This window comes from Gavialis gangeticus, unplaced genomic scaffold (assembly GCF_001723915.1).
Source record: "Gavialis gangeticus isolate Ggan-Ray unplaced genomic scaffold, GavGan_comp1, whole genome shotgun sequence".
NCBI lineage: Eukaryota > Metazoa > Chordata > Crocodylia > Gavialidae > Gavialis > Gavialis gangeticus.
Genome location: NW_017729022.1, coordinates 129,485,459 through 129,498,963, shown reverse-complemented (window position 1 = coordinate 129,498,963; position 13,505 = coordinate 129,485,459). Strand labels below are relative to the sequence as shown.

The 13,505-nt window shown below is 47.8% G+C and overlaps 1 protein-coding gene across 1 annotated transcript in view; it reads right to left on the bottom strand.

Moving 5' to 3' along the window:
* Window positions 1–13,505, bottom strand: part of MAL (mal, T-cell differentiation protein) — a 55,511-nt gene that overhangs the window by 8,853 nt on the left and 33,153 nt on the right. Inside the window, exon 2 of the mRNA XM_019516173.1 lies at window positions 2,231–2,398. Within this exon, the coding sequence (XP_019371718.1) occupies window positions 2,231–2,398 (168 nt within the window). The remainder of the gene's footprint in view (window positions 1–2,230; window positions 2,399–13,505) is intronic.

Here is a 13,505-nt window from a genome sequence, read left to right as displayed (position 1 = left end):
TCCTGTCCCTCCTGTACAGCCTGTAGCCCTTGATATTCATCTTGCTTGAGTTCCTGAAAAGTTGTTAATGCAGAAGTGGATGGGTTAAATTAAATTTCTTAAATTTAATTAAATTAAATCCTTAATTTCTTACATATCTGTGGTGCCTGTGGGCCACTTACTGTCACGCCAGGCCCATGTTGCAGGTCACTACTTCATCCCAAGTCAGTCAGTCAGTCAGAAGTGAACAAGCTGAATTCACAAGACACTGCTGATTACCACCCTCCAGCTACACCCTTGCACTAAGACAATTTGGGGTGTCAACAAGATTTTGCAGAGGCAGGTCACAATCTTGAAGCAGGCCCCTTGCATAGGGGGCTTCTCTGTGTGAGATCACCCTCCATGCCCAGCGGGCATGGGTTCAGCTGCTGGCAAATTAAGGGCAGCCAGGGGACAAGGGCTCCTCCTTTCTCCCCGTATCAACACCCTGAAGGAACGAGCATCCTCAGAGATACCAAGTGAGTTTCTCTCTTCCTTGCTGTCTACTCTGCCCTGGAGAGAGGCCATGTACAGCTTCAGCGCTCCCCGTGCAGCTCAGTCAGCCTGCTGTACCTCAGGGTCTGTCTATACAGTAGTCAAAAGTGCAACTGTAGCTTACAAAGACATACCCAGAGTTGCTCCGAACTATCTAGCTCACACCTAGCTGTAGTAACACAGACCTCAGTAGGGCTGTACTACCTGAGCATTTATCCAGCATTGCAGATGAATTTTGCCGCTCACGGTGAAAGCTGGGCTGCCAAAACTAGGCAGCTAGCTGCCCTTGAGCTACCATGTTTAAAGCTATCAGGCCAATATATTTAAAACTTGATTTAATTAAGAATGACTTGTAGTTAAGCAGTAGTCTTACTCCTAGGGAGTAAAGTACCATATGTAATGAATTCATCCAAACTGCAGCACATGCCCCTGTCCTCAGGACAAGGACAGCTGGCTGGGCAGAGAGACAGGACATAAGTGCCCCCAACTCTCTGCATTTCTGTAGGCAGACAGAAGGCCATAGCCTCACCCTAGAAGTACCTCAAGCTGTAGGAAGGGGCCTAATAAGACACCTGACCATGTTCTACGTCTGCAGCAAGGGATGGGCAGTCAGTATAGGAGTCAGTCCAGCAAACACATTCCTCAAAATACTTTGTTATTATACCACATCAACACTGAGTGGCATTTTCCTATAGTGTCGAATTGTCTCATGGAACTTGTAGCTCAGGTACCTCAAGGCCCCATTTTCCCTAAGTGGCTGAGCTCCCTGGCCTAGTCTTTCATGTGCCTTATGCAGACAGGACAGCACCTTGCACCATGGGAAACATAGGCTGCCAAGGGGCCTGACCATCAGAAGGTAGGCCTGAGCTATTAAAAGGCCATCTCCACTGAGATGATGCAACCCCAGAGGGAAATGCAGGTGAGTGGTGAATCAACCCCAAACTGCACTTCAGTTTTTGGCAGAAAATGTTAAAATATTCAGCAAAATTTAAATTCAGCATTTGGCATAAAAATGGTTTTATCAGAAGATCTTTGACCAGTTCTAGTCCTTATTTGCGAGTTCCCATGCCAAATCTGCAAGAATATTTTTATTTTCCTGTGTCCCTACTTCCCATCAGTGACTGCGATCCCAAATGCGGCAGAGAACTACCAGAGAAGAATGGACCCTTTGGGACAAAGGCAGGAAGGTTGATGTGGACTGTGTCCCTAGGAAGGTGCAAGAAGGCAGGGCACAGTGGCACTTTGGAGACTAACTGGTTCAGAGAGGTATGATGTTTTGTAGGTCACAGCCTACTTTGTCAGATACTACAAATGGACTGGACTAGCAGCTGATGCCTAGGGTGCCATCCTGCCTTACTTTCTGTCTGGCTTCAGACTAACATAGCTAACCAGCTCTGTACTCGAGGAAGGGGTAGTAAAGGAACAGAAAATGCTGCACTGCTTAGCTCCAAGAGGAAGCAGTACTTCATCAGACAGGGAGCAGCCTGCTCTGCAGCTGAGTTTCCAGGGCTAGAAGATGCTTATTTTGCATGGTGACTTGACATCAACTTTCGGTAAGCCTGCAAGGACACAGAAAGAGTCAGTAGATCCCATCCCAGCTATACTCATACCTGTGCTTGACCAGTCCAAAGGATTTAAGCATGTGCCTACATGGTTGCAGGGCTATATTGCATCAAATACTCTACAAATAAAGAAAACCCAAACAGAATAAGCTTACCAGTGTGATCCATGAAGTTTTGCCACCATGAGCTCCTGCGATATATGATAACAACAGGAGTGTGGTGATTACAAAGCAAAACACCGAGACAAACATAACCCAGCCTTGTAACGTTGGTAGAGCCACTGTTGTTGAGGCCACCAGAATCCAGACAAGACCCCCAAAGACCTACAAGAAAAAAACAAAAGGGAGAGAGAACAGAGTTATCAGGTCTTGTCTCTGGCATTGTATTGTGTCAGGTTATGATCTCAAAAGACAGGCTGAGTCTGTGGGGGTCTGCCAGAAGGGAGCTCAGCCTCAAAACCATTTCTTTGGGAAGAGGCATCATCAAAACTAGAGATTCTAATGTAAAATATGTTTTCAAAGTTTTGACATTGTTCTGAGAGAGGATAACGATGAAACATGTAGATTTTCCTATTTCTTATGCAATCCATACAGTAGCTGTTGACAGAGATGGGAAGGGCAAAGAATCACCCATATCTGCAACTGATTGTCACCCAGAGGGTCTCTACCTTCTGCTATTCATGTATACAACAGTACTAAACAACAAGTTTTATTTAAAAAAAGACAAGAATATGTCTGGCCTGCAACAAACCCTTGAGGAAGAACCTCCTTCTAAGGATTTACAAGAAAGAACAAGGGGACTGGAGACTCTCAAAAGTTTGGTTATTCTTCTCCCAGCAGGCCATGCTGCTAATGTGCTTGGCACAGTACTATATGTCCCCTGCCCATTCCCAAATGGCTGGAAGTATGAGGCAAGGGGGCACTTTGAGAAGAGATTTGTAGTCTTCACAGAGCCATTGTACTAAGGGGCACCCTGGGAGGTAGCTAGATAACACAAAAGCTTGCTGACAGGATGAACAAGATGCTATTCCACCTGCTGGGCATCTAAATGAAGTTAGGTGCCTAAGTAGGATTCTGTTTCACCCTGTGCAAGCCTCTGAAATCTGTTAATGCATGTACATTTGTAACGCACTATCACCTGACACTTACAACTGACTCATAAAAAAGCGGTGAAAAAAAAGGACCTCCCAACATTTTGTATTAACTTTTTTTTCAGAGACTTGAACAGGGTGGAATAGAATTTCATTTAGGTACTTAAGTAAACTTAGATGGGTGAAATATAATCTGTTATGACATGCCCCTGTGCATTTTCCTGGTAAGGGAAGCAATGCAGTTCTGGGCAGAGGGGGGTAACTGACAGATTTTGCTGATGATCTTAAAAAGTCAGGTTGTACTGAAAATGCAAATGCTCATAAAATGCAGAGGTTAACAAAACTGTCCCAGGTCAAACAAAATATTTCACTTTGACAAAATTATGTGGTTCCTGACAACTGATGGGGCCCAGTCTTACAGACTCAATGGGTCACTGACAAGGCTAAGACTTACCTTCCATTTCAGTTTTGGCATTTTTAAATGGTCTTTAAAGTCAAAGGTCCTTTTGTAGGCCATTGAGGCAGAGCTATACCATTTCCTTAATCTCAGCATGAGAAGGAGGTGACCTGGTCAGAACCACGCTCCAGCCATTTTTACCCAAGGCAGCTCCAGGTACCCATTGCATGGGAGAACCTCAGTGCCAGGTTGGAAGTTGGAATGACTAGACACACACTGCCCTCATCTGGGATCAAGCCCAGGTCCTTCCAGAGTCAGACAATAGCCAGTCAACCTATCAACTGAGCTACACAGCTTTAAAAATCCCAGTCTTTAAAAGTGGTTTTAATTAAATTAAAGGAAATTTCAAAATGAAAGCTTGCTTCAAGGCAAAAGATTTGAAATGTTTTCTTGCTATTAAAAAAAAAAACTGTTTAGATTTTTTTCTTCCATGAGCAATCTGGTATAACTGACACATGTTATAGGGAGGATTGGGCCAAGAGGAATCTCATGAGGTTCAACAAGGACAAGTGCAAAGTCCTGCACTTACGACAGAACAATCCCATGCACCAGGACAGGCTGGGAAGTGACTGGCTGGGCAGCAGCTCTGCAGAAAAGGACCTTGGGGTTATAGTGGACAATAAGCTGAATATGAGCCAGCAGTGTGCACTAGTGGCCAAGAAGGTTAACTGCATACTTGGCTGCATTGGTAGAAGTGTTGCCAGCAGGTCAAGGGAAGTGATTATTCCCCTCTATTCAGCACTGGTGAGGCCACATCTGGAGTACTGTGTTCAGTTTTGGGCCCCCCACTACAGAAAGGATGTGGACATACTGGAGAGAGTCCAGCCAAGGGCAACAAAATGGTGAGGGGGCTGGGGCACATGACTTATAAGGAAAGACTGAGGGAGCTGGGCTTATTTAGTCTAGAGAAGAGGAGACTGAGAGGGGATTTAATAGCAGCCTTCGGCTACCTGAAGGGAGGTTTGAAAGAGGATGGAGCTAAACTGTTCTCGGTGGTGGCAGATGACAGAACAAGGAACAATGGTCTCAAGTTGCAGCAAGGGAAGTTTAGGTTAGACATTAGAAAGAATTTTCTCACGAGGAGGGTAGTAAAGCACTGGAACAGGTCACCCAGAGAGGTGGTAGACTCTCTATCCTTGGAGGTTTTTAAGACCCAGCTAGACAAAGCTTTGGCTGGGCTGATTTAGTTGGGGGCGGTCTCCTGCTTTGAGCAGGGAGGTGGACTAGATGACCTCCTGAGGTCCCTTCTAACCCTGATTTTCTATGATTATGTTTTCAAAAAACATTTCAGTGCCTCCAACTGCTTTATTAACTGAAAAAGGGTTGTGTGAGAATAAATTTCACTTCCCTCTAGCTCTGAGATATATAGGTGAGTTCAGTCAGTTAAAATGTAATTGTGCAGGGCAGCATGTGGCTTGATCCTGAATTCCTTGGCTGAGATGAATTCCTCCACCAAGATCAGAAGATGACTCCCAGAAGAAAGGGCTTTCAGGGCTGGGCTCTCAAATTGTAAACTACTGTCTCTGCCTTGCTGTCTTCTGTGTGTACAAAAAGGGAGCATTTTCCAGGAGTCAGCACTTCGCAGGCCCTTTCCCAGCTCGGACAAAGCCTAGCTGGGTGGCCTTTGGTAAGCCACTTAACTGTATTGCACCTCACTTACCCTGTCAGGAGCTACGTCACTGGGATGCCATGACAAGGGCTCCACTTATATTTGTGCTTTGGGCTGCTGTAAATGTAAAAATGTTGTGGCGTCTTCATTTTTGTGTGTGCAGTAAGGTGGATATGAATGTTAAGAAGAACCACAACAAGCCCAGTGCAGCTGGGGAGACAGCCGAGTCATGGAGGTTGAACACAAGGCTCCCACTAACTGTGACCTCCCTCTGTTACTCTGCCACTGCTTTACAACTCACAGCAAAAGAAGAGGGCTTTTTTTTTTTGTTTCCAGCTATATTCTTCAAAATTGATCTCATGTCCTGCTGTACTGGGAAGGACCCATTTTTACAGCTTGCACTGATTGACTGATTGTAGCGAGTCTAGTTGTTTACAGGATTCACTGCTACTGAAATCATGTTGTTCCACATTCAGGACAATGCCGATAAAGGAAATGGGCCTTTATTTGCTGAACTAAAAATTAAGCTGATAGTTATATTGCTATAAAATGCCTCCAACTGTGGTTTTTTATTTGTCTCCAAGTTCTCCCTCTGTAGAAAGATAAACAATGACCAAACACTCAGTAGATGCAACAACAGACACCTTCCTTCCCATAATTGCACCTAAAGGCCATGGTTAAGATCAGGGCCCCTTTGTGCTGTGTGCAACAGCACAAAAAGCCAGGCCCTGCCACATATAGATGACAACCAAAAAAAGGATTTCTAGGGGAAAATGAGGCACCGCTCAACTAAGAGATCTGCCTAAGACAGCACAGCAAAAACATGATAAAGCCAGGAACTGAACTTGCCTCACCTGAGGGCTAGCCTCTCTCCCAGGTTGCTGCCAGCAAGCAGATTGTTCTGCTCTCCCCAGCAACTCCCACCCAGCCCATGAAGTGAATCAATGGGGCTGTTGTTTATGGTTTTGTGAAAGGACTAAGCAAGAGAGATCTGGTTAGGAACAGGTACACCACCAAGACTTGAACAAAACATAAAACATTTAAAAAAAAACAGAGGAAAACCTAGCCACCAGAAGCCAACCGTGACCTGGCACAGTAGTGACGATGATGTGTGTACATGCTATTGTGTAGCCTCACGTGCTTCTCATGGCCTGGTTAGCTCACCAGGCAAATGTCCTGGAACAGTGACACAGGTCAGAGCTCAGTAAGCAGAAAATATGACTTTATTACAGGGAATAAGGGTGAAGGCAGCCCTCCTGGTGATGTGCATGCTCTTCTTCTCTAGGTGGAAACACATTACCTCAACACCCTTCTCAGCTCCCTCCTAGGGCCATTTCCTGAACTCAGATTTCTTCCCACGTGATTTGAGCCACACCTTTAGGGGCAACCTGTGAACATATTATAGACGGAGACCCAGCCAGCATGCCACCTCTGCTCCACAGCCCCCCTATTTGAAGGAAACATCTTTGTGACCTCTGGCAAAGAAAATAATCAATGGAATGAGCTATGCAAGCACCATCTTCATGCCATGCTGGCAAGTACCAAAGGAAATGTGATTTCTCTCACACGTAGGGGTGCCCTGAGTGGTGGGGAGCTACCAGTCTCCTGGAAGCACAGTCAAGACAGATTGGGCTCCAACAGGAAGCTCTATCCTGGCCTGTGGAGCCCAGCAGATATCAAGCTGTGAGCTCTTCCATCCCATAACATCCCCCAGCTTGTCATTTGTAGCACTGACAAAAGAGCAGTGAGGGGCTTCCCCCATCAATACTTGGAACTCAGATTAATAGTCAGGGAGTTGACAGGCCCCCATGGGTTTGCTCTTAATGAGGAGCTGCGTCTCACTCAGACTCCAGCACCATCTTCGGTTGTCCTGCCTTGCCCCTTTCACAGGTGAAGGGGCAGCATACATCAGCCTGTACTGTTGCAACCCCTTGGGACCAGCCCAGGATGTGACATGTGGCATCGGTATTTACGCAAAACTTCTTGCCTCATTCTAATCAGAAATGCCTGGAAAACAGTCCCAGCCCCAGCAGTGGGGGAGCACATTACCTGTTTGCTCACATTTCTCACTTCCTGCTTCGCAGAACAAAGGAAAAACTCCCTTAATTTACCAGACTGCATTACAATCTGAGCATCCGATGGTGACTTGGCTCACCTGACGTAGCTTGAAAGGGAGAAGCCACCAGCAAACCACGCCTTCCATCATCTGTTATTTTTTGCCACGCCTGTCCCTGGGCTTGGTTTACCCCTTCCACTCTGGGGCCTTCTTACATAGCATTTGAGGAGACATGGAAACTTATGCTCCTAAATCAGATCATTACTTCCTGACAAGTTTCGAGAAGGCATTTTTCAATTCTAGCACAGGTTTTAAGACCTGTATTGAAGCCATTCAGACCTCACTAGAATATCAGTCTCCACAAATGCCCTGGATCTTGTTACAAATACTCTGGGGCCAGTGAAGTCCCGCACCAACCTAGGGGCATCAATTCCTACAGTGGTTTGTCATCACCGGCTACCACCAGCCTCTGGCCATTTGCGATTCTGACCCTGCCACAGCAAGCGGTTAGTTTCTGAGGTGTTTCCCTATGGGAGTCTTTAAACAACGTTCAGGAGACATGGAAGCTTGCATTCCCAAATCAGAGGTCTCCCTGAGCAAACAGATACCAGCCCGCACAGAGGCACTCAGAGACCGCAGTGGTCTCGACACTGTTCTTGGAACAAGGCTGTGCAACAGCAGCATTAAGATACGGACAGTCCAGTCTTGAGAGCCTGCACTTCCAGCAAGCCTGAGCCACCATGGCGTTCTCCAGTTCAGGGTTGGGCAATTATGGAGGCCCACTTAAGGAGTTTTGTTGAGCTGCTGCAGAGCGGGGTGGGGAGAGCAGGAAAGAAATGACCAGGCCCAGTGTGGTGGGGTGGGAAGGAGGAGCAATTGATTCAATCCGGCCCTGGGCCCATCCACCCTGCACCCAATGCCAGGGACACTGGACGGAGTGGGTGGGTGGGTGGAGTCTCCATGGAGTCTGGCCAAGGATCCCTGCAGGCCAGGTGTGCTCAGGCAAGCAGGGAGAGAGCAGCATCTGGGAGCAGGACTGGCAGCTGGGCGGTGACAGTGCAGGGCCAGGGCCTGGGACAGAGCCATGATCCACTCCCCACACTTGAGCGGATGGGGGAGGTGGATGTGGGGCAGACCAGTGGGGTGCCCAGGAATCGGGGCTGGCGGCAGTGGTGGAAACACTGGTAGTGGCAGCCAGGCAGAGCAAGCTGTCACTACAGGGGCTGCCAGGAAGCTGAGTCAGGCCACTGTGCTGCTGCCCTGCTGTGCACCTGGGAGTGGCAAAACCGGCTGCATATGCCACAGATGAGGCTTCCCCCTGCACCTGCACCTGGCTAGGCCAAGGGGCAAGAGGACGAGGGTCCACAGGCCATACGCACATACATTAAGACACTTAAGTACCTGCTTAACTTCAAGCATGTGTTCAATCTTATTAAGGTCATCGGAACTGTAGCAGCACCAGGCCCCAGGGGGGCCATGACACCTGCTGTTGGCCAAGTGACCGCTCCCCACTTCAGCTCCTCAGGGCACGTTCTCTTTTCTACCTTATCTGCCATACAGCATCCATCCTCCCCTACATCCATGTCCGTGCCTTGCAGGTGTTACTCAGTATCCGTTTGGAGGGGCCTCCTGGCCCTAACATAACACTTGACCCCCTTGGGCCTCAAACCTTTGTTGGGGCTTCAGCCTTCCTGGTTTTACCCCCTTTTATCTGGACAAGTCCACTACCTCAGACCCTGGGCTCCAGCCCCTTGGCCTGTGCTCTTTGGGCCCCTGGCCCTGCTCCTGTCCTTCTTGGGCTGCTCAGTTCTCTGGCGTCCACGACCCAAGCAAAGCTGCTTAATTGCTACTCAGCCCCATTCTGGTCCCTGACCCTTGCAGGGCTCTGGGTTGGGTGCCTCTCAGGCACCCCTGCAGCCTCTTTACCACCCCCAGAGCTGCTAGTCCTCCAGTGTTAAAAATAACGCAAATATAAGCAACCACTTCCAACTAAAAATTATCACCGCTCTGGGTCAGTGCCCCAACTCCAAGCCATGCTTCCCCCTAAGCTGTCTCCATCTAGCACCCTTAAGTACCTTGAGGGTCTGTGGGCTGGCTTCCTGAAACCCCTCTCTCCCAGAAGCTCCTGTCCCTGCAGCCTGCAGGGCTACACTGCTTTCCTTAGCCTGAACACTGGGCTTATATACCTGTATGCACTGCCTCTTTTGGTCAGGTGGCTCCTCAGCCACCCACAGGGGTTTCCCAACCTGCTCTCTGCTGAAGCCCCACATGGCAAACTTAGCTCACTGCACTCACCACTTAAATGACAGGAGCCTCTGGCTCCCTGTCACAGGGACCAAAAGCTAAGCAGGTGCACCGGGGGATTAGGCAAGACCCTCAAGATCCTGTGCCTAATTCCAGGCTGAAAAGAGGATGGACTGCCTGCACTTCACAGTTCACTTACCGGGCCATGGCCTTGAGTGCTGAATGGCAAGTATCAAGCAGACCCCTGGTCCTTGGGATTGGGCACAGGGATAGGGTGTGCCAGCTTTTTGGGATCCCCTTCCCAACTGTGCCAAAGCCTGCTGTTACTGTTAGCCAGCTCCCTGCCACTGACTGGTGGCTTGCATGGCATAATTCTAGTTCTGAGTCCACACCACAAAATCCAGAGCAACTTGCCTCCCTCCTCAGTAACAGCAGAAGCCACAAGCTGCTCAGACTCCTCTCTGCAGCCTCTCACTCACAGAGGGGACTCTTCAAGGTCACTGGGATGACTTATTGGTGGGCTGAGTTTGGTAGATAGCTCTGTGGACAGAGAGCACTTGACACCCATGAACGCTAATTCAGGAACTTCTGTGAGCTTCATAGCAGTTGGGCTAATATGAAATGTATTCTCTATTGCAAGACTGAGCACTGCACCTTCTAGCATTCACAGAATCAGACCTTATGCCTCTGTGTATCACTCCCCTTTTCAAACAATAGGGCTAACAACTCCTCTGTGAAGCACACTGAGCTCAGAAGATGGAAGATGGCACATACGATTGATTGCTTCTCAAAGGGGCAAAGAGAAAGGGAAGCTCATTTTTAAAGACAAATCTCCACAAGATCAGTGAGGCTAGATATGGCTTTAATCATTCCAGTTCACTAGCGTGTCTTGAGGATTGGCGTAATTGGATCTCAGACACAAATTTATGCTTACAAATCAGGTTATTTCAATTTGAGGGCATTTTATAAGCAAAGAAGTTTGCCCTTCAGCCTCATGATATTCAGAAGTCCTCTCAGTTTTTGCACACAGTTGGAAATCCATAAATTCTAAGATAAACTTGGAGTGAAATAAAGTTATTTTGGGAAAGTAGCTAATTTATTTTACTATTCTCAAAAATGCCAATTTTGGGGCACATCCCAAGGCTCTGTTCACATATTATTTGCTGACATTTAACACCACCTTAAATTTGCAGCTTAAACAGGAGGACACACAATCACACACACGGAGAGGTAAGAATTTAGCTTACCCATTCAAAACAAAAAAGCTGATGACAGCCTGATTGATCATCCTACCAATTATTTGTCAAGTGTGGGAAAGGATAATAGTATAGAGGCTCTGATATTTCTCCCTGAAGCCACAGGTTCTGTTGTCAAACACTTCAGAGAGCTGTTCTATCATCTATTAGTTCCCTTAAAAGCCCTTGACAAAAGAGGAGTGACTGGCTTGTAATTTAGCCTCTCATCTTCTCAAGCAAGTATAATTCTGCCTGACAATATCAAGCCTCACCCACTTCATCTGTTACAAACCGTATGAACTCAGATCACAATGAAAGCCCTGCTGCTGTGTGACTTTCTCACCTCCTGCACACGCACACTTCTACTCAGCACTGTTTCCAAATGATTTTTACCTTCATATTGAAAGAAATAAAAATAAAAGCAACCTACCAAGCATAGCAGTGACCTCTCACTGTTCATTGTTCTTTGAACCTTTTCTAATCTCCTGATTCAGGAAAGTGGAAAGATAATTCTGAAGCATATAGAGCTGTCTCTGTCCTCCCCGAAATCCTTAAGTCTCAAGTACATTCTTTGTTGGATAGACTGGGCATTATGTGAGATCAGGAATTCAGCACTTCCATACAAACAGGAGATGGACCAGCATGCATGTGTCTGCACATGCGTGTGTGTGTACATGCATGTGTGCATGACATGTGGGCTTAGCACATATGATCTCATTTAGAAATGGTTCAAGTAAGTTTCCAGACTCTGGGTGCATCTGCATGTGATGCTACAATGACATAGCGACCATGGGCACCTACACCTAACCAGCAGCTGCTTCGCCATAGTGACGCACTCCCTCATTATAGCGTGCCACTACAGCGAAATAGTGGCTAAAATTAACCACGCGCCCGAAAACCATGTGCTGGCACGTCCAGAAGGAAGCACGGTGCAATAGCAACATTGCTGTATGAGCACATGTAGACGCACCCCTGAGTACTAGGACAGTGTGACTCTCTGCCCCTTCCCAGGTCTGCCCACCCCTAGCCCTGTCCATTATATACTCTCTAAAGCAAGGGTTCCCAAAATATGGCCAAAGGTGCCCCATGAGCTTCTTTAACTCTTCCTTTGAAATGCCCCTTCAGGGCAAAAGCATTGGGAATTCTTACGCTAGAACAAGTTGGGACTTATTCTTAAGTTTAGTTTTAAGAAGATTCCATCTTTAAATTCAGTCTACTCAGTGCCCCGGATCTTGCCAACATAGCCAGTGCCTTCTCTGGGGACTGGCCTATATCAAGGATAGGAATTGCCTTCTCAAAGTGACTCCTTCAGTTCTCATTTGTTTTGAGTGCTCCAAGTCCTGCATTCAATCCTGCCTTATGACTGTGGGGTCTACGGCCCAGATTCTATTCCATTTTCACAGTGTACAAGTTGACACAATGTATAAGTCAACCCCATTTTTCTGATCTAAAAAGTTAGGATTTTCATAGATCCAGTGTATAAGTCAACTGAACATTTTAGATCAGAAAAATGGGGTCACTTATATTGGCTCTTGCATGGCCTCACTGCAGGCAGGACAACCAGGGGGTGGACACATGTGAGATCAGTGCCACCAGAGGGACCGGGCTGGGCTCAATGCTTGGCTGGTACAGCCCAGGTTGCGCCACTCACAGGGTCCAGGGCCATGCTCAGCACATGCAGGGGCCAGGGCCAGGCTTGGTGCTTGGCTGGCACAGGCCAGGCAGCACTCTTCGCAGGGGCTGAAGCCAACGCTGCCCAGGTCATGCCAGCTGAGCACCAAGCCCAGCCCCAGCCCCTAAAAGTGGTGCAGTAAAGGCAGGCTGGGCAGGGTGCGCTCCTCGCCACTGCATGCAGGCAGGGGACAAAGAAGGCAGCCAGCTCCAGTGCACGTAGCTTCCCCCGGTGACGTGCGAGTACTAGCAGAACCACGTGCCGTGGGGCAGGAACACCTGCACAGGCCATGAGCGCCTGCCACCTGCCGGCTGCTGTGCACCATGCGGGGGGGGAGTCCCCACACCCCCCACCTTCCCTTACATCCCTCACACCCACACCCTGCCCACCCAAGCTGTGCACTCCCACCACAGTATAGGCTTTGTACTCCTGCCAGCTTCAGCCCCATGCTCTGCACTACAGCTCTCCCATCCCTGCCACTTCCCTACCTAATGCCTCAAGCACTGCAGCAGGGAGACAAGTTGCCACTGGATGCTGGGGAAGCCGAGTACCATGGTGCTGCAGCAGTGGCAGCAGCAGCAGCCCTGCCCAGAAGCTGCATGCTGATATATAAGTCAAAGTGAAAATTTAAGGGTCAATATCTGGGCTTCAAACTTTGACATATACACTGTGAAATATGATATTTGGCATGTAAGTAGACATAGGTGCCAATTATGCCACCATTCTCAAGTTCCTGAAAAACAGTTAATATAAAAAGGTGGATGGGTCCACTTCCTCCTTGTTGCTCTTATGGGTCTCTCTTAAGGGTCAGATGATAGTGCATTATAAAAATAGATTCAGTAATGCATTTTCAGGGACTTAATCAGGGTGGAATAGAATTGCATTTGGTAAGGGTGAAGTTGCATGTTACACTTAGACCATACTAAATCTGTGGAATACCCAAGAGTGTTAAAGTTAAAATGTGCTGAGAACAGTCGCATGGTAAGGGTTAATACCATTTTTTGAGTGAACAGCTCTCACTTGCCCCTAGAGGGTGGGGAGCAGAAGTGTGGTTTGGAGCCAAGACA